The sequence below is a fragment of the Prionailurus bengalensis genome, chromosome A2 (assembly GCF_016509475.1).
Source record: "Prionailurus bengalensis isolate Pbe53 chromosome A2, Fcat_Pben_1.1_paternal_pri, whole genome shotgun sequence".
NCBI classification, from domain to species: Eukaryota; Metazoa; Chordata; class Mammalia; order Carnivora; family Felidae; genus Prionailurus; species Prionailurus bengalensis.
The window spans coordinates 11,306,921-11,328,259 of NC_057348.1; the positions used below are offsets into that span (position 1 = coordinate 11,306,921).

Genomic DNA, 21,339 nt, shown 5'->3' on the forward strand with positions numbered 1-21,339 from the left:
TATCTTTTCCCATTCCATCAGTTGCCTTTCAGTTTTGTTGATTGTTTCCTTTGTAGTGCAGAAGTTTTTATCTTGATGAGGTCCCAATAGTTCATTTTTGCTTTTAATTCCCTTGCCTTTGGAGATGTGTCAAGTAATAAATTGCTGTGGCTGAGGTCAGAGAGGTTTTATCCTGCTTTCTCCTCTAGGGTTTTGATGGTTTCCTTTATGTCTTTGTTCCTCAGGCTGTAGACGAACGGTTCGGCATGGGCATGACCACAGCGTACATCACCAAGGCTGTTGCACTTGAGTGGGAGCTCTGGGTAGCAGCAAACCTAAGGTACACTCCTAGGTACATACAGAAGAATAAGGAGACAACTGAGAAGTGAGACACACAGGTGGAAAATGCTTTATTATTGGCCTGAGCTTATGGGATCCCATGTATGCAGGAAACTTGCTTAGAATAAGAGTAAAGGACCCCAGCCAGGGGAGCACCACCCAGCAGCACAGCTACAAAATGGAATAATATTTCCCATCTTCTCATTGCTGACATTTGGGGCTGGATAAATATATGTGTTTGGTGCTGTCCTATGGGTTATAGGTGTTTGGCAACATCCCTTCACCCATGGCCAAATATCCCCAGGGACAAAATCATGCCTGGTTGAGAACCACTGTGCCAAGACTTGACAACTGGAAGCATCGTGACAGAACTCCCATCGAGGCTTCATCCAGGACTACATTTATAAGTGTGACATGATATGTAATAAAAATATATCTATGTGGCCATCATCCCCATTTTGACACAGAGATAATAAAATTCTTCCAACTTCCTAAGTGATGAGGATCATAAAGATGTTTTCTGTCAGGTGGGCACCTGGGTGGCTAAGTTGGTTAAGCAACCAACTCTTGATCTCAGTTCAGGTCATGATCTCACAGTTTGTGAGTTTGAGCTTCGCGTTGGGTTCTGCACTGACAGTTGGATTTCTGTTGCGCTCTCTCTCTGTCTGCCCCTCTCCCTCTCATATGTGCATGTGCCGTCTCTCTCTCTCTCTCTCTCTCTCTCTCTCTCTCTCTCTCTCTCTCTCTCTCAAAATAAATAAATAAACTCAAAAATATATATATATCTTCTGTTAGGTTAGTGTAGTGACTTTGGCAAAGCATCTAAGGAGAGGAGCTGCTGTGGAGGACTCAACATGTGATTAGAAGACTGAAACTTTACATCCCAAACCCTGACTTCCAGGGGTGGAGGAGGCTCTGGAGACTGAGTCTAATCACCAATAGCCAATGATACAATCAGTTGCACCTACATCATGAAGCTCTCATAAAACACAAAAGGAGGGTTCAGAGAGCTTTCAGGTTTGTGAACACATGGAGACAGGGAGAGTGGCATGCCTGGAGAAGGAATGGAAGCTCCACACCCTCTCCCCATACCTTGCCCTGTGCATCTCTTCTATCTGGCATCATCTCTCCCCAAAGGCAGCACAGCTCATGAGGGAAATACTCAAGAGACACGTATAAACTTGAGCATGCACAAGCTCGCCTACTGAGTCCATCATTGGACCACCTAACCTCAGACTTGAGGTAGAGCTCCAGTTCTTGGTAGAAAAGGTCTAAAAATACCTACCCTTGACTCAAACACTGAACCATAGCCTTACTACTCAAAGATGGGTCCACAGACCAGATGGGTGGCATCAGTACCTACTGAGAAATGGTTACAATTACAGGATCTCTGAGCCCTACCCATGTCCTGCCAAATCAGAGTCCGAATTTCAACAGGATAACCAAGTGATTCATAAATACATTAATGTTGGAGAAGTTCTGGTCTAGAGTGGTGTTTCTCAACTTCTCCACTGTTGACACTGTGCTAGATAATTCTCTGTGGTGGGGGCCGTCCTGCATTGTATGATATGGGGCACCATCCCTGTCCTCAACCCACTAGGTGCCAGTGGCACCTCCCTAGTTACGACAACCAAAACTTTCTCCCTTATCTTGTCAAGTGTTCTCTGAAGGCAAAATCACCCTTGGTTGAGAGCCACTGGCCTAGCGCATGAGAACTGGAAATATCTTGGTCGATTTACAGTCAAAGCTCCTTCCTCCCTCAGTTCACAACTCTGAGTAGTTCATGCCACACTTCTGAGCCCCACTGTTACAACTGTACTTTAATAAGTGTGGACTTTTCAGGGTGCCTGGCTGGCTCAGTCAGTTAAGTGTCCAACTTCGGCTCAGGTCATGATCTCACGGTTCATGGTTTCCTGCCCCACATCTGGCTCTGTACTGACAGCTCAGAGCCTGGAGTCTGCTTCGGATTCTGTGTCTCCCTCTCTGTATGCCCTTCCCCCATTAGTGCTCTGTATCTCTTTGTCTCTCAAAAATGAATAAAAACATTAAAAATTTTTTAAAAATAAGTGTGAACTTTTCTTTAATTCTACATATGAATGAAATGACATGATATTTGTCTTTCTCTGCCTGACTTATTTTTATCAACATATTACAGTCTAGCTCAACCCACATGGGTGGGGAGAGAAGAGAGGGAAACAAACCACAAGAAAATCTTAACTATAAAGAACAAATGAGGATTGATTGAGGCAGGTGGGTGGGGATGGGCTAGATGGGTGATGAGGATGAAGGAGAACACTTTAGGATGAGCACTGGGTGTTGTATGTAAGTGATGAATCACCGAATTCTACTCCTGAAACCAATATTACTGTATGTGAACTAACAAAAATTTAGATTAAAAAAAAAAGAGTGGGCTTTTGTAAAAATGAAATAAGGCAATCCACACAGAAGTCTAAGATCAGTGTATGGTACATAACATGATCTAAATACATCTTATAAGTAACGAGCTTTTTCATCTGGGACACTAAATGGAAGTTCTCAATTTGTGTTACCAGCATGACTCACCTTACTGATTAGTCAAAAACATCATGAACACAAGAGCACGGTACCCATAGGCTTATAGCAAATTAACATACCTCTCTCTCTTGTTGAGAGGAGAATAGCAATTTTCTAGAGAAACCGGGAAGTCTTTTCTGCCATTAAGACAATACTTTGGAGGTCCATGAGACCTGGTTAGGCAGGTCCCTCGGTCTTAGATTTGGAGAAAACGTTAACTCAAAATTGGGTAAGATGTAAGGAGGTTAGACCTCTGGAAGGCCAGCAAGAGCATGGAGAAGAAATAACAAAAGCCAGATTCACCTGACTTCTAATCTGGTCTCCTGGGAACAGAGAATTAGCAGGAAAAAAAATTATTTTCTGTCCAGACCAGTGGCCCAGAGGGAAACAAGGTGCTCCAGCGTGGGACTAACAATGGAAACAGCGCCTAATGAGCAGACACAGGGAGCTATAAATATCTCCTCTGCCATCCTAACCATGGTGCTCCTTGTGCAGGACAGGACATGGTTGTTGCTCTCGGATTCCTAAGTCTGGCTGGGGGACCCATGCTTCACTCCTTCCTGCTGTCCTGTCTGGGAACAGAGCCTTGGTTTCCATCATCGACCATCAAGGGGGAATTTCAGTCCTCCACACAGAGACACTCCTCTTGTAGACCCCATCCAGGTGAGTCTGAGAGCTCAGCAGGTATTTCAGGAAAGGATCAGAAAGAATGGAACTTGAGAACCTTTTCTTGAGGTCACCTTAGAGCCTAAGCAGCCTGGCCCAGAGTCAAGAGATACCATGTTTGTTTGTTAGGTTGACTTTTAAAAATTTGAACACAATTTACTTAACACATTTTTTTCAACGTTTATTTATTTTTGGGACAGAGAGAGACAGAGCATGAACGGGGGAGGGGCAGAGAGAGAGGGAGACACAGAATCGGAAACAGGCTCCAGGCTCCGAGCCATCAGCCCAGAGCCCGACGCGGGGCTCGAACTCCCGGACCGCGAGATCGTGACCTGGCTGAAGTCGGACGCTTAACCGACTGCGCCACCCAGGAGCCCCATTAACACATTTTTTAAAAGAAGTGTTTGTTGGACTCAGCAATACAAGGATCACTGGTGATGCTGAGCGGTGGGAATGGAAGTCCAATTGGATGAGACTGAAGAAGGAAAAGGGGGCAGGTGCGTAAAGAGGTTCCAGTGAAATTAGCACGTATCCACGGAGTTTTGCAGCTAATGGGAGTAGGGAAACAGAGTAGGAGGCTTGGAGATATGAGCAGCAGGATGGGAACATTTTACACTTTTTTTCATTTGGGGTACATTTAACTTGTTCTTTATTTCTTAGAAGGATCCAGCCTCCTGAAGGTAAATACTCCCTTGTGACAGTGGTTTTTGAGACACGCATTTCAAGTATCGTCTCTCTCTTTGGTATTTACCAGAAAGAAATAATAGACTTAGTATGACTGAAGGGATATGCCAAGAAGCATTTTGGCCACAATTTTATTACCAAGGAGGCTGAATAGGTTTTAGACTTTGTTAGCCACTTACTTCCTATACGCAAATTTTTTGGCAAGTATGTTGCTTTTCTGTACTGGGAACTGAGTGTTTTTATTGTTGTTTTATTGCATTCTTTCAAAAAACAATTGCAATCTTTCACCAAGTTTGCTGTTTGCCACTTAATATTTCTGTTGTGTGTACATGTGTTTATGGGTTTGAGGGGGAGTCTAGATATAGTGTGTGCTCAAATCTCTCAGTTGGTCATATCGTGTTCCCCTCATTGTTTTAAACATCGAAATTCTTCCACATCCTTACTAGTAAGAAGTGCTTTTCCATATATTGCTGTGTTATGTCACATCTGACTTTCCTTATTTCTGCCATTTTATATTTTGAAGTTATATCTGTTTTTTAAAGCAGGAATCACCTCCTGTCCTTATGTACAACATGTTCTTTTGTATTTAACTAAAAATTCCCTACATCTTTTCCATCAGCATGATTGAGTCCATTTATGGTTACATACAATAAAATTATAGCTTTAGCTACTGCTGCCTCCACTGTATGTTAAAAACTATATTTTCCCATCATTTATTTCCAAGCTTTTACCCATTTAGTCCTGAATCAGAGACCCATGTGGATATGATTATGGCTCTTTTACATCTTTTCTGTAAGACATTAGTGTTGGATCATTGTTCAATTTTGTTTAATACAGTTACTAGAATCCATCATGTTTAACACGATTTTCGTTTCCCTGCTGTACTTTTTTAATACATTCTCATGTTCTTAGAACTTGTTTCTGTATGAATGCACACCTTTGTGACCAAAAGATGCAAACAAAGCAGGTGAGGCCCCTGCTCTTTTGGGTCCTATATTATACTGGAGAAGAGAGCAAAGAAATAAGTGCTTATATGACATAGGGTCTTCAAGGATAACTCATAGAAAGAAAGGGGATAGATGGTCACGGAACATGCATTATTTTGCACAGTACAGTCTGGGAAGGTTTCTGCATGTCAGACAAGGAACAGAGTAACGGGACTGGAGTGTTCCCACTGGATGTGGCAAAACAAAGATCAAACCCCAGAGCCCGAGATAACAAAGGAAAGAATACCACCAAGGAAAGTGAGGAAAGGGTCAGCCACATCCACTGTTGGGCCACATAAAAACAGGCGTGGTCAAGTAGACAGGGAATAGGTACATTAATAACAATCAGGTCAGGGGCCCGAGGTGGACACCATGGTGAGGCAAGTGGAGCCATCAGCCTGGGCTCCCTGGAGTCTGACTTAACATCAGCACACACACTCACTACATTTTCTCTCGGCAACCAGGCTCCTATAATGGACTCGCCATTCACACTGCTTTTTTCCCACATGAGCAGGCAACGGTCTTCTGTTAAAACTATTTTTCCCATTATACCAGTGGATTCCATTTTTTGTACTGTCCACAGGAAACATGCCTTTGACATTATGATCCAGAATGTGTGCACATGCAAATACACAAATCCACATGGATGCTCACATGTGTGTGCACACGCGCACACACACAAACACACACACACACGGCTGAACAAACAGAATGACCACTCATAAACTAACAGGAAGGATCTATGCTGAACTTTTTATATATATTCACCTAATCTGTCGAGCACCTTGGAGGGTGGATACCACTGCCCCCACCATACTAGTGAGAATATTAACATTTTAGAACGATTTGCTTGTCTTCCCAAATTCAAACAGTTAACATTTTTTGGTGGACCTAAAATTTAAAGCTCATTAACTGATCCCAAAGTTGTCCAAAGTTGTGTGTGTTTATCATATAGAAAAACCTGTTACCATTTGATCTTGATAAATCCCCGCTATTTTTGTATGCTGTGTATTTGCTTTTGTCAGTTGGGGATTTATTCCTTTGACTCATATTTCCAGTGGATGTTTATACTTTATGTGTCTTGACACGATAAATACAGCACTCTTTTCTCTTTTGGGTAAATTGTATTTTGTTGCTTTATTAGTCATACTGGGCATATGGGGGTAAACCTAGGATTGGAATGCAGCCAGAACCAGGGAAGCTTTCTTATCATCACGATCTCTCAGGGACCACCTGGGCTTATGAGATCTTTCTCCCTGCTCTTCCTTTGCTCTGTCTCCTTCTGAGTTTTGTATACTTCTCTAAATGCAGAAGAGAAGAATGGTCATATTAAAATGGAGCAGCGTGTTTTCATGTTCATGGGAATCTTACCAACTGGAAATTGGGTACTTTTCTATATTCTTTAGAGTAATGACTATTTGATATTGAGAACTTCACCTGTATCATTTCTTCCCTAAATATTGTAACTAGGGGTGAGAAGAACCCGTAGTCACCTGGCCCCAGAAGGCTGTGGTGGGCCAGTGTGGACCCTCAAAATACAGATGCCAGAATGTTAACCATCACTGGAAGTAAGAAGGAGATCTATTTTTATTTGCAGGATTCCTTAGGGACAAAATTAATGAAGTGCAAGGAGCACTAGGCAAAGGAAGGGCTCCCTGTGTCGTGAAGTTTCAGCTGTAGCAGGGAGGCCACCTCGTTCCTCAACAGTCCCTGCCATCACCTCTCTCTTACTCGTTTCCTGACCACACTGCCTCCATTTTTATACCTGGGTACCCGAAACAAATGCCTTCCTCAGGGCCTTTGAACTGGCTTTTCTTCCTGCAGAGCCCACACTTCCCCAGATAACCTCATGTCTTCCGTGCACATATCCCAGAAGTCTCTCTTCAAATGTCACCTTGCTTTTAGGTCTTCCTGAACCCCCCATAAAGATAATAACCCAACCATTTTCTTTTATGCCTGCTTTTCCCCCCACACACATCATTGTAATTATAGCATTTCTGCCATGTTACTAGTGCCCATTTGTGCTAATATTAATCTTTTTTTTTTCTAATTTCTAGTCACCACCACCACCACATGGCACCAGGCAATGATACCCAAATTTCAGAATTTCTTCTTCTGGGATTATCAGATGAACCAGAATTACAGCCCCTCATATTTGGGCTTTTCCTCTCCATGTACCTGATCATTGTGTTTGGAAACCTGCTCATCGTCCTAGCTGTCAGCTCTGACTCCCACCTCCACACCCCCATGTACTTCTTCCTGGCCAACCTGTCCTTTGTGGACATCTGCTTCACCTCTACTGTCATCCCAAAGATGCTCTGGAACATCCAGACTCAGAGCAAAGTCATAACCTATGCAGGCTGCATCACACAGATGTACTTTTTCCTACTCTTTGTAGAATTAGACATCTTTCTCCTGACTGTGATGGCTTACGACCGCTTTGTGGCCATCTGTCACCCCCTGAACTACATGGTCATCATGAACCCCCGGCTCTGTGGACTGCTGGTTCTGGTGTCCTGGATCATGTGTGCCCTGAATTCCTTGTTGGAAAGCTTAATGGTATTGCGGCTGTCCTTCTGTACAGTCTTGGAAATCCCCCACTTTTTCTGTGAACTCAATCAGATGATCCAACTTGCCTGTTCCGACACTTTTCTCAACAACATGGTGATGTATTCTGGAATTATGCTGCTGGCTGGTGGTCCCTTTGTTGGGATCCTTTACTCGTACTCTAAGATAGTTTCCTCCATCCGTGGGATCTCATCAGCTCAGGGCAAGTATAAAGCATTTTCCACCTGTGTGTCTCACCTCTCGGTTGTCTCTCTATTTTATTGTACTGGCCTGGGAGTGTACCTTAGCTCGGCTGCTACCCAGAGCTCCCACTCAAGTGCCACAGCCTCAGTGGTGTATACAGTGGTCACACCCATGCTGAACCCCTTCATCTACAGCCTGAGGAACAAAGACATGAAGGGGGCTCTGATGCGGAGAAAGGGGAACACTTTTGCAGTGTTGGTGGGAATGCAAACTGGTGCAGCCACTCTGGAAAACAGGATGGAGGTTCCTCAAGAAATTAAAAACAGAACTACCCAACGATCCAGCAATTGCACTACTAGGTATTTATCCAAAGGACACAAAAATGCTGACTCGAGGGGGCACACACACCCCCATGTTTTTAGCAGCACTATCAAAAATAGCCAAATTAGGGAAGGAGACTAAATTTCCCTTGACTGATGAATGGATGAAGAAGATGTGGTGTATATATATAATGGAATATTTCTCGGTGATCAAATAAATGAAATCTTGCCATTTGCCATTTGTGAATGGAAATAGAGTGTATTACGCTAAATAAGTCAGCCAGAGAAAGACAAGTATATGATTTTGCTCATGTGGAATTTAAGAAACACAACAGATGCACATAGGTCAAGAGATATAAAAATAAAACAAGATAAAAACAGAGAGGGAGGCAAACCAAAAGAGACTCTTAAATACAGAGAACAAACAGAGGGTTGCTTGGGGGGTGGGGGGGAGATGGCTTAAATGGGTGATGGGCATTAAGCAGGCCACCTGCTGTGCCCTGCTGTGATGAACACTGGGTATTACATGTAAATGGTGAATCATTGGGTTCTACTCCTGAACCAATACTACACCAAACGTTAACTAACATGGATTTCAATAAAAAACCAAAAAGCAAACTGGGTTCAAAATCCCTTATTACTCTTTTCAGATACTGAGGTGACTTTTTATAAGAACAGAATTTTCTGGAATAAGAACCGTAAGTTGCAAGTTCATGAGAGATCTGGTTGTATTAAATTATTTATCACACACCTGCCTTAATAAAAGGTGAAATGTTAAAAAAAAAAGATTGTAGACTATGTGGCTCCATTTGTGTATAATTCAAAAAGATGCACACTAAGTTTTAATTTCTCTGTTATACTATTGTGAAGATGTAATCCAACTGAGCCTCCATATCCTTATTTCTGAAGGTAATGTGGGGTAATGAGCCCTAACTCCAGACAGATGGTGTGAGGAATAAATGAAAGGCATAGAGCACTTTGTTGGATCTGAAGAAAATATTCAAGGTTAAGGGTGTGATATGTATATGTGTGTGTTCATGTCCATCTTTCTCTCAAATAAACACATTAATATACATACATGTAGATGCACAGAGGACTTACTAAAATCCCATCTATTATGTTGAAAGAAAATGTTAAATATGGCAGAGGGGGGTGGGGAGGATCGTAATGAAAAGAATAAACATTCAAGTCAACGTAAACTAGAAAGAATAGAATTTTGACACAAAGACTTAAAATGGAACAGGTGACCTCAATTTTAAAAAGAAATTGTCTTTTATATATACAATGGAATACTACTTGGCAATGAGAAAGAATAAAATATGGCCATTTGTAGCAACATGGATGGAACTGGAGAGTGTTATGCTAAGTGAAATAAGTCATACAGAGAAAGACAGATACCTTATGTTTTCACTCGTATGTGGATCCTGAGAAACTTAACAGAAGACCATGGGGGAGGGGAAGGGGAAAAAAAAGGTTAGAGAGGGAGGGAGGCAAACCATAAGAGACTCTTAAAAACTGAGAACAATCTGAGGGTTGATGGGGGGGTGGGAGGGAGGGGGGGTGGGTAATTGGGTATTGAGGAGGGCACCTGTTGGGATGAGCACTGGGTGTTGTATGGAAACCAATTTGACAATAAATTTCATATTAAGAATAAATAAAAAATAAAAAGGAATTGTCTTTTATCTCAAATCTTCAAAGGCCTCAGAGTCAAAACCACATTTACATGTATGTAGTGAGAAATCACTGTCCAGCAAGTAGGGCAGAATATCTCCAAACTGAAACTAAATTCTTTCCATTTAAGGTGGGATTTCAATACCAAATGCCTTTACCCAAGGGAAAGTTCACTGAATGAATTGAAAGGCTCAAAGCCTGCTCCTATAAACAATATATTTCTGAACAAACTTCTGCATTCGATTCCTGATGCTGCTACAATAAATGACTACACTTGTGGCTTAAAACAAAGATTTATCCAAAGTTTCTAGGTCAGAAGCCTGAAATGGGTCTCGCTGGGCTAACATTAAGAGATCTTCAAGGCTGTGATCCTTCTGGACACTCCAGAAGAGAATTCACTCCCTTTCCTATTTCTATTTTGTAGTGGCTTTCCTATTTTTTAGTGGCTACCCGCATTTTTTGTCTAGTGGCCCTTCCTCTAGCCTGCAGCATTGTGTCTGAAAATGTCTCTCTGATTCCAATTCTTTTCTTCCATTTTCTGCATTTAAAATGTTTGTTTATTTGTTTGTTTTGAGAGAGAGAGACAGGGAGAAAGAGACCAAGCATGAGCAGGGGAGGGCCAGAGAGAGAGAGGGAGAGAGAGAATCCCACGCATGCTCTGCTCTATCAGCACAAAGCCAGAAATGGGGCTCAGTCCCACAAACTGTGAGATCATGACCTGAACCAAAATCAAGAGCTGCACTATTAACCTAGTGAGCCACCCAGGCACCCCCTTCCTCTTTCACATTTAAAGGACTGCTGTGATTGCTCTAATCCTGTCCCGATAATCTAGGCTAATCTTTTTTTTATCAAATTCAGTGATTAGCAGACTTATTCCACCTCCTGGCTACATTCCTCTTAGTCTGTAAACAAATGTTTTCAAAAGTTCTTTGGATTAGGATGTGGACATCTTTTGGAAGCCCTTATTCTGCCTACTCCATAGTTTTTGCTCAAATATAAATTATTTGCTGTCACTCAAGAGCCCTTAGGTAAAAGAATTGAACACAGAATTTATCAACACCTATATAGAGTTATGTGAAAAACTTTTCTTTCAAAATCACATATATAGAAGATTCCTGGTGGAGAAGACCTAAAACTGCCTACACGTGTCTCTAACACAGGAGCACAGCCTTGCTCTCAAGCTGTGCTCCACAGACCAGGACCCACAGCATCAACACCACCGGGGAGTTTATTAGAAACACAGAGTCCCTGGAGACCTGGAGACCTAATGCATCGTAATTGGCATTTTAACTACAAACTCTGGCGATTTGTACACACAATGCAGGTAGAGCAGTGCTGGTCTCGAATAATATTTCTCACCTTCTCACCGTTGATATTTGGGGCTGGGTGAATATTTGTATTGGGTGCTGTCCTATGGGTTATAGGTGTTTGGCAACATCCTTTCACACATGGCCAAATATCCCCACGGGCAAACTCCTGCCGGTTGAGAACCTCTGTGCCAGGGTTTGAGAACTGGAAGCATCGTGACCAAATTCCAATCAAGGCTTCATCCAGCACGACAATTTATAACTGTGATATTATGATTTGTAATAAAAAAAATCATTTGGTCTACATCCCCATTTCTGGTACAGAGCTCCTAAAACTCTTCCAATTTCCTAAGTGATGGGAGTCATAAAGACGTCTTGTGTTGTGGGGGAGGGGCATCTGGGTGGCAGTCAGGAAAGGGTCCAACTCTTGATATCATCTCACGATTTGTGAGATCTTCACTGTTAGCACAGAGGCTGCTTGGGATTCTCTCTCTCTTTCTCTCTCTCTCTCCACCCCCCTCAAAATAAATCAATGTAGTTAAGGGGGAAAAAATGTCTTCTGTCAGGTTAATGAAGAGGGTTGAGAGGGGCTACTGGCCAGGAAGACCAACTGTGTTATTAGAAGACTGAAACTTCACATCCCAGCCCCTGACCTCCTGGGAAGAAGGAGGGTCTGAAGATTGAGTCTAATCACCAATGGCCAATGATTTAATCAACTGTGTCTACATAGTGAATCTTCCATAAAACCCAAAAGGATGGTTCAGAGAGCTTTCAGGTTGGTGAATGTGAGACGTGTGGGAGATGGTTTATTTTCAGAAATACCAAATAGGGAGGAGCCATTTTGGCAGAACAGCCTGGAAGCTTTTTGTGTGTCTCGCGTCCATGAAGTACAGCCAGACCAACACTAAACCATCCTACACACCTAGAAAACTGGAAGATTAACACAACAATCTGCACAACCTGAACCACAGAATTCAGCAGGTACGCGGCACGGAGAGCTGAACTTGGGGAGCAAGAAGCCCCGAAGGTAGGGAACCCCCTTTTGCAGGCAGAGAGAGGATGGAGATGGGGGGGGGCATACAGGAAAACACTCCTCCCCAAAAGCAGCTGGAGAGAAAGTGGAAAATTGGAAACAGCCGCAGGGATGAAGGGACAAAGGGACAAAGGGAGAAAGGAGAAAGGAGAGGGTTTCAATTCCATTCAGACTGTAAACAAGGGGAGCGCACAGGCTGCAACTCCGCAGCTCCCTACCTGGCGGTGCGCTGGTGGGAAGGGCGAATCCCCAGGAACAGAGTGGGGTCCGGGAGGTTCTTGGGCCACATGGGGAAAAGCGGTTCCACTGCCGGAAGGACATTCGGTAGAGACTGTTGAGGCCACCTGGTCCCAGCAGACCCCGGAAGGCGGCCACACTCGCTGGTGCTGGGACGAGGTCGTTGAGGGTGAAGCCTGGTGCCAGATGTGTGTTGTGATTTTCCACGGTCCCTGAAACGCTGAGGCTACACCATCTCGCGATCTTTTTGGGGGGCGGGCTGACACCTGGCCACAGTCTCAGGGCACCAGCACCAGCAGGGTCCGGCAAGCGTTCCTGGGTGCAGCCGACATTCGGCCATTGCTCATTCGGCCACTGCTCGGTGAGACCTTCCCGCAGAGGGGTGGAGCGGGTCAAAGCCACAGTCCTTTGGAAGTAAGGGGCCGGGGAAAACAGCCGCATCTGAGACAAAACTTGGGAGAGAGGTACTGCCTGGGGCCTGGCCACGGAGAATGGAAAAGCAGGGAGTGGATGAGAGCTGAAAACGGAGGACTGGTGCGCGATTGCCGATCCGGGAGAACAGACTGGGTGGCTGGGTGGCGCCATTTTTCACGGCTCCCGCGCTTGCGCCTGCGCACCGACAAGCCAGGCAACAATCCACCCCAGTAGGCTAGCAGCGCCATCTAGTGGAGAGCGGAGTTTTTACACCGAGCCCTGCCCGACTGGGCCAACTTCGCTCTTCAAGAGCACAAACCTCACCGCCGGCTTCATTTCTGGACTATAAAGAGCTACATGGACTGATTCTAGGGGAAAACGAAGCAATTTCAGTCCTACTTCAATCTGTTAGCAGGGTCATCTATCCAATTTTTTCTCTCTTTTTTTTCCTTTTTCTCTTTTACAATTCTTTTCTTTTTCTTGAATACAGAAAGAGAAACAACTCATTTTTATTTTCAATTTTTCTTAAAAATATGTCTTTAATTTTTATTACTATATTTTTTTACTTTGGTGTAAATTTTTTCAACTTCTACTTTACTTCCATCTTTTTATTTTAGTCTACTTCAGTATACCCACCTTTTCAAATGTTCAAACAACTTCTTTTTTTTCTTTTTCTTTTTTTCTTTTTCCTTTTTTTCTTGAATGCAGAAAGAGAAAAACTTCAGTTTTACTTTCAATTTCTTTTAAAAATATTTTTATTTAATTTTTATTACTATATTTTTTGGTTTTACGTAAATTTTTTCAAATTCTATCTCACTCCCATCATTTTATTTTAGTCTATACAGTGTATTCACTTTTTCAAATTTTCAAACGATTTCTTTTTCATCTTTTTTCTCTTTTTCATTTCTTTTCTTTTTTCTTAAATACAGAAAATGAAAAAATTCCTATTTCTTTTTAATTTTTATTAAAAATAGTTTTCTTTAATTTTTTCTACTATATTCTCTACTTCTGTGTATATTTTTTCAAATTCTATTTTACTCACATCATCTCATTTTAATCTACTTTAGTGTATTCATGTTTTCAAATTCTCAAATGATTTCCTTTTTTTTTCTCTAATCCGTCAAACCACTTCGAACACCCAGGCCAAAACAAACCTAGGATCTAGCATCATCTATTTGTGTGTGTGTGTGTGTGTGTGTGTGTGTGTGTGTTTATTTTTAATTTTAATATTTTTTTATTTTAATTTTTTAATTTCAATTTTTCGACATCATTAATTCCTTTCTCCCTTCAAAATGACAAAATGAAGGAATTCACCCCAAAAGAAAGAGCACAAACAAATGACAGCCAGGGATTTAACCAACACAGATACAAGCAAGATGTCTGAACCAGAATTTAGAATCATGATAATAATACTAGCTGGAGTCAAAAATAGATTAGAACCCTTTCTGCAGAGATAAAAGAAGTAAAAAATAGCCAGAATGAAATTAAAAATGCTATAACTGAGCTGCAATCATGGATGGATGCAGTGGTGGCAAGGATGGATGAGGCAGAACAGAGAATCAGAGATATACAGGACAAACTTATAGAGAATAACGAAGCAGAAAAAAAGAGGGGGGTTAAGGCAAAAGAGCACGATTTAAGAATTAGAGAAATCAGTGACTCATTAAAAAGGAACAACATCAGAATCATAGGGGTTCCAGAGGAGGAAGAGAGAAATAGGGGTAGAAGGGTTATGTGAGCAAATCATAGTGGAAAACTTTCCTAACCTGGGGAAAGACACAGACATCAAAATCCAGGAAGCACAGAGGACTCCCACTAGATTCAACAAAAACCGGCCATCAACAAGGCATATCATAGTCAAATTCACAAAATACTCAGGCAAGGAGAGAATCATAAAAGCAGCAAGGAAAAAAAATCCTTAACCTACAAGGGAAGACATCAGGTTTGCAGCAGACCTATCCACAGAAACTTGGCAGGCCAGAAAGGAGTGGCAGGATATATTCAGTGTGCTGAGTCAGGAAAATATGCAGCCAAGAATTCTTTATCCAGCAAAGCTGTCATTCAAAATAGAAGGAGAGATAAAAAGTATCCCAGACAAACAAAAATTAAAGGAGTTTGTGACCACTAAACCAGCCCTGCAAGAAATTTTAAGGAGGACTTCTGAGGAGAGAAAAGATGAATATATATATATATATATATATATATATATATATATATATAAATACCAAAACCAACAAAAGATTAGAAAGGACAAGAGAACACCACCAGAAACTCCAACTCTACAAGCATCAAAATGGCAATAAATTCATATCTTTCAGTACTCACTCTAAACGTCAATGGACTCAATGCTCCAATCAAAAGACATAGTGTAACAGAATGGATAAGAAAATAAGACCCATCTATATGCTGTTTACAAGAGACCCATTTTAAACCTAAAGACACCTACCTTCATTCAGATTGAAAATAAGGGGATGGAGCCATCTATCATGCTAATGGTTGCCAAAAGAAAGCTGGAGTAGCCATACTTATATCAGACAATTTAAACTTTAAAATAAAGATTGTATCAAGAGATGACAGAAGGGCATTATATCATAATCAAGGGGTCTACCCACCAAGAAGACCTAACAATTGTAAACATTTATGTGCCAAATGTGACAGCACCCAAATATATAAATCAGTTAATCACAAACAAAAAGAAACTCATTGATAGTAATACCATAATAGTAGAAGACTTCAACACCCCACTCACAGCAATGGATAGATAATCTAATCAAAAAATCAACAAGGAAACAATGGCTTTGAATAATACATTGGACCAGATGGACTCCACAAATATATTCAGAACATTTCATCCTAAAGCAGCAGAATATACATTCTTCTCCAGTGCACATGGAACATTCTCCAGAATAGACCATATACTGGGACACAAATCAGCCCTAAGTAAGTACAAAAAGATCAAGATTATATTGTGCATATTTTCAGACACAATGCTATGAAACTTGAAATCAACCACAAGAATTTGGACAGGTAACAAATACTTGGAGACTGAAGAGCATCCTACTAAAGAATGAATCAGCTAACCAAGCAGTTAAAGAGGAAATTAGAAACTATATGGAAGTCAATGAAAATGATAACACCACAACCCAAAACCTCTGGGATGCAGCAAAGGTGGTCATAAGAGGAAATTATATAGCAATCCAGGCCTTCCTAAAGAAGGAAGAAAGATCTCAGATACACAACCTAACCTTATGCCTTAAGGAGCTGGAAAAAGAACAGCAAATAAAACCCAAAACCAGCAGAAGGCAGGAGATAATAAAGATTAAAGCAGAAATTAATGCTATCAAAACAAACAAAACAAAACAAAACAGTAGAACAGATCAATGAAACCAGAAGCTGGTTCTTTGAAAGAATTAACAAAATTGATAACCCCTAGCCAGTTTGATCAAAAAGAAAAAGAAAAGGACCCAAATAAATAAAATCAAGAATGAAAGAGGAGAAATCACAACCAACATAGCAGAAATATAAACAATAATAAGAGAATATTATGAGCAATTATATACCAATAAAATGGGCAATCTGGAAGAAATGGACAAATTCCTAGAAACATATACACTACCAAAACTGAAACAGGAAGAAATAGAAAATTTGAACAGACACATAACCAGTAAAGAAATCCAAGTAATAATCAAAAATCTCCTAAAAAACAAGAGTCTAGGACCAGTTGGCTTTCCAGAAGAATTCTACCAAACACTTAAAGAAGAGTTAACACTTATTCTCTTGAAGCTGTTCCAAAAAATAGAAATAGAAGGAAAACTTCCCAACTCTTCCTATGAAGCCAGCATTACCTTGATTCCAAAACCAGACAAAGACCCCACTAAAAAGGAGAACTATAGACCAACTTCCCTGATGAACATGGATGCAAAAATCCTCAACAAGATATTAGCCACCTGGATCCAACAATACATTAAAAAAATTACTCACCACGACCAAATGGGATTTGTCCCTGGGATGCAGGGCTGGTTCAGTATCCACAAAACAATTAACGTGACTCATCATATCAATAGAAGAAAGGACAAGAACCATATGATCCTCTCAATAGATGAAGAGAAAGCATTTGACAAAATACAGCAATGTTTCTTGATAAAAACCCTCAAGAAAGTAGGGATAGAGGAATCACACCTCGATATCATAAAAGCCATATATGAATGACCCAACACTAATATCATCCTCAATGGGGAAAAACTGAGAGCTTTCCCCCTAAGGTCAGGAACAAGACAGAGATGTCTACTCTCGCCACTGTTATTCAACATAGTATTGGAAGTCTTAGCCTCTGCAATCAGACAATACAAAGAAATGAAAGGCATCCAAATCAGCCAGGAGGAAGTCAAGCTTTCACTCTTCGCAGATGACATGATACTCTATATGAAAAACCCAAAAAATTCCACCAAAAAACTGCTAGAACTGATTCATGAATTCAACAAAGTTGCAGGATATAAAATCAATGCGCAGAAATCGGTTGCATTCCTATACACCAACAATGAAGCGTCAGAAAGAGAAATCAAGGAATTGATCCATTTACAGTTGCACAAAAAAACCATAAAATACCTAGGAATAAATCTAACCAAAGAGGTGAAAAATATATACACTGAAAACTATAGAAAGCTTATGAAAGAAATTGAAGAAGACACGAAGAAACGGAAAAAGATTCCATACTCCTGGATAGGAAGAACAAATATTGTTAAAATGTTGATACTACCCAAAGCAATCTACATATTCAATGCAATCCCTATCAAAGTAACACCAGCATTCTTCACAGAGCTAGAACAAATAATCCTAAAATTTTTATAGAACCAGAAAAGACCCCAAATAGCCAAAGCAATCTTGAAAAAGAAAACCAAAGCAGGAGGCATCACAATCCCAGACTTCAAGCTATACTACAAAGCTGTAATCATCAAGACAGTATGGTACTGGCACAAGAACAGATACTCAGATCAATGGAACAGAATAGAGAACCCAGAAATGGACTCACAAACGTCTGGCAAACTAATCTTTGACAAAGCAGGAAAGAGTATCCGATGGAATAAAGACAGTCTCTTCAGCAAGTGGCCCTGGGAAAACTGGACAGCAACATGCAGAAAAATGAACTTGGACCACTTTCTTACACCATACACAAAAATAAACTCAAAATGGATGAGAGATCTCAATGTAAGACAGGAAGCCATCAAAATCCTTGAGGAGAAAGCAGGCAAAAACCTCTTTGATCTTGGCTGCAGCTTCTTACTCAATGAAAGCAAGGGAAACAAAAGCAAAAAGGAACTACTGGGACCTCATCAAAATAAAATCTTCTGCACAGCAAAGGAAATAATCAACAAAACTAAAAGGCAACTGACAGAATGGGAGAAGATATTTGCAAATGACATATCAGATAAAGGGTTAGTATCCAAAATCTATAAAGAACTTATCAAACTCAACACCCAAAAACCAAATAATCCAGTGAAGAAATGGGCAAAAGACATGAATAGACACTTCTCCAAGGAAGACATCCAGATGGCCAACCAACACATGAAGAGATGCTCAACATCACTCATCATCAAGGAAATACAAATCAAAACCACACTGAGATATCAACTCACACCTGTCAGAATGGCTAACATTAGCAACTCAGGCAACAACAGATGTTGGTGAGGATGCAGAGAAAGAGGATCTCTTTTGCATTGTTGGTGGGAATGCAAGCTGGTGCAGCCACTCTGGAAAACAGTATGGAGGTTCCTCAAAAAACTAAAAATAGAATTACCCTAAGACCCAGCAATTGCACCACTAGGCATTTATCCACGGGATACAGGTGTGCTGTTTCGAAGGGACACATGCACCCTCATGTTTATAGCAGCACTATCAACAATAGCCAAAGTATGGAAGGAGCCCAAATGTTCATCGATGGATGGATCGATAAAGAAGATGTGGTGTGTGTGTATATATACACACACAATGGAGTATTACTCGGCAATCAAAAAGAATGAAACCTTGCCATTTGCAACTATGTGGATGGAACTGGAGGGTATTATGCTAAGTGAAATTAGTCAGAGAAAGACAAAAGTCATATGACTTCACTCATATGAGGACTTTAAGAGACAAAACAGATGAACATAAGGGAAGGGAAACAAAAATAATATAAAAACAGGGAGGGGGACAAAACAGAAGAGACTCATAAATATGGAGAACAAACTGAAGGTTGCTAGAGGGGTTGTGGGAGGGGGAATGGGCTAAATGGGTAAGGGACATTAAGAAATCTACTCCTGAAATCATTATTGCACTATATGCTAACTAATCTGGATATAAATTTTAAAAAATAAAAAATAAAATAAAAAAAAAGAAATGCAACCAATTTCTATGCATTTATTTTATATCCTGCTACTTTGCTGAATTCATGGATCAGTTCTAGCAGTTTTTTGGTGGAATCTTTTGAGTTTTCCACATAGGGAATAGCATGTCATCTGCAAAGAGTGAAAGTTTGACTTCCTTCTTGCTGATTTGGATGCCTTTTATTCCTTTGTGTTGTCTGATTGCTAAGCTAGGACCTCCAACACTATATTGAATAACAGTAGTGAGTGTGGACATCCCTGTCATGTTCCTGACCTTAGAGGGAAAACTCTGTTTTTCTCCATTAAGGATGATATTAGCAGTGGGTCTTTCATATATGGCCTTTATGATCTTGAGGTACAGTCCTTCTACCCCTACTTTTTTGAAGGTTTTTATCAAGAAATGATGCTGTATTTTGTCAGATTCTTTCTTTGCATCTATTGAGATCATGTGGTTCTTGTCCTTTCTTTTTTTGGTGTAATGTATCACATTGGTTGTTTTGCGAATATTGAACCAGCCCTGTATCCCAGGTATAAATCCCACTTGGTCGTGGCGAATGATTATTTTAATGTACTGTTGGATCCAGTTGGCTAGTAATTTGTTGAGAAATTTTGCATTGATGTTCATCAGGGAAAATGGTCTCCACTTCTCCTTTCTGGTGGTATCTTTGTCTGGTTTTGGAATCAAGGTAACGCTGGCTTCAATGAGTTTGGAAGTTTTCCTTCCACTTCTGTTTTTTGGAGCAGCTTCAAAAGAATAGGTGTTAACTCTTCTTTAAATGTTTCATAGAATTCCCCTGGAAAGTCATCTGGCACCCTGGACTCTTGTTATTTGAGAGATTTTTGATTAATAATTCAATTTCTTTACTGGTTATGGGTCTGTTCAATTTTTCTATTTCTTCTTGTTTCAGTTTTGATAGTGCATATGTTTCTAGGAATTTGTCCATTTCTTTGAGATTACCCAATTTATTAGTGTGTAATTGCTCATAATATTCTCTTATTATTGTTTGTATTTCTGCCGTGTTGGTTGTGTTCTCTCCTCTTTCATTCTTGATTTTATTTATTTGGATCCCTTCCTTTTTCTTTTTTTTTTTTTTCAACGTTTTTTATTTTTTGGGGGACAGAGAGAGACAGAGCATGAACGGGGGAGGGGCAGAGAGAGAGGGAGACACAGAATCAGAAACAGGCTCCAGGCTCCGAGCCATCAGCCCAGAGCCTGACGCGGGGCTTGAACTCACGGACCGCGAGATCGTGACCTGGCTGAAGTCGGACGCTTAACTGACTGCGCCACCCAGGTGCCCCCCTTCCTTTTTCTTTTTGATCAAACTGGCTAAGGGGTTATCAATTTTGCTAATTCTTTCAAAGAACCAGATCCTGGTTTCATTTATCTGTTCTACTGGTTTTTTTGTTTTTTGTTTTTTGGGGTTTTTTTTTTGTTTCAATAGCATTGATTTCTGCTCTGATCTTTATTATTTCCCATCTTCTGCTGGTTTTCGGTTTATTTGCTGTTCTTTTTCGAGGCCTTAGGGTGTAAGGTTAGGTTGTGTATCTGAGACTTTTCTTCTTTCTTTAGGAAGGCCTGGATTGCTATACACTTCCCTCTTATGACCATTTTGCTGCATCTCAGAGGTTTTGGGCTGTGGTGTTATCATTTTCATTGACTTCCATATACTTTTTAATTTCCTCTTTAACTTCTTGGTTAGCCCATTCATTCTTTAGTAGGATGCTCTTTAGTCTCCAAGTATTTGTTGTTTTTCCAAAAAAAAATTTGTGGTTGATTTCGAGTTGTGGTCTGAAAATATGCATGGTATGATCTCTATCTTTTTGTGCTTGTTGAAGGCTGATTTGTGAAACAGTATGTGACCTAGTCTGGAGAATGTCCCATGTGCACTCGAGAAGAATGTGTATTCTGCTGCTTTAGGATGAAATGTTTTGAATATATCTGTTAAGTCCTTCCAATCCAGTGTGGATTTTCTGTTTAGATGATCTCTCCATTGCTATAAGTGGGGTGTTGAAGTCCCCTACTACTATGGTATTATTATC

At 40.7% G+C, this 21,339-nt stretch overlaps 1 protein-coding gene across 1 annotated transcript; it reads left to right on the plus strand.

The window, feature by feature from the left end:
• Positions 1-6,863: 6,863 nt before the first annotated feature.
• LOC122486585 (olfactory receptor 7A17-like) lies at positions 6,864-8,201 on the plus strand (the record flags this gene model as incomplete). Its single annotated transcript, XM_043585929.1, has 1 exon — positions 6,864-8,201. A coding segment is annotated over exon 1 (921 nt), but the record flags the coding sequence as incomplete, so codon positions are not given.
• Between the last annotated feature and the right edge of the window lie 13,138 nt (positions 8,202-21,339).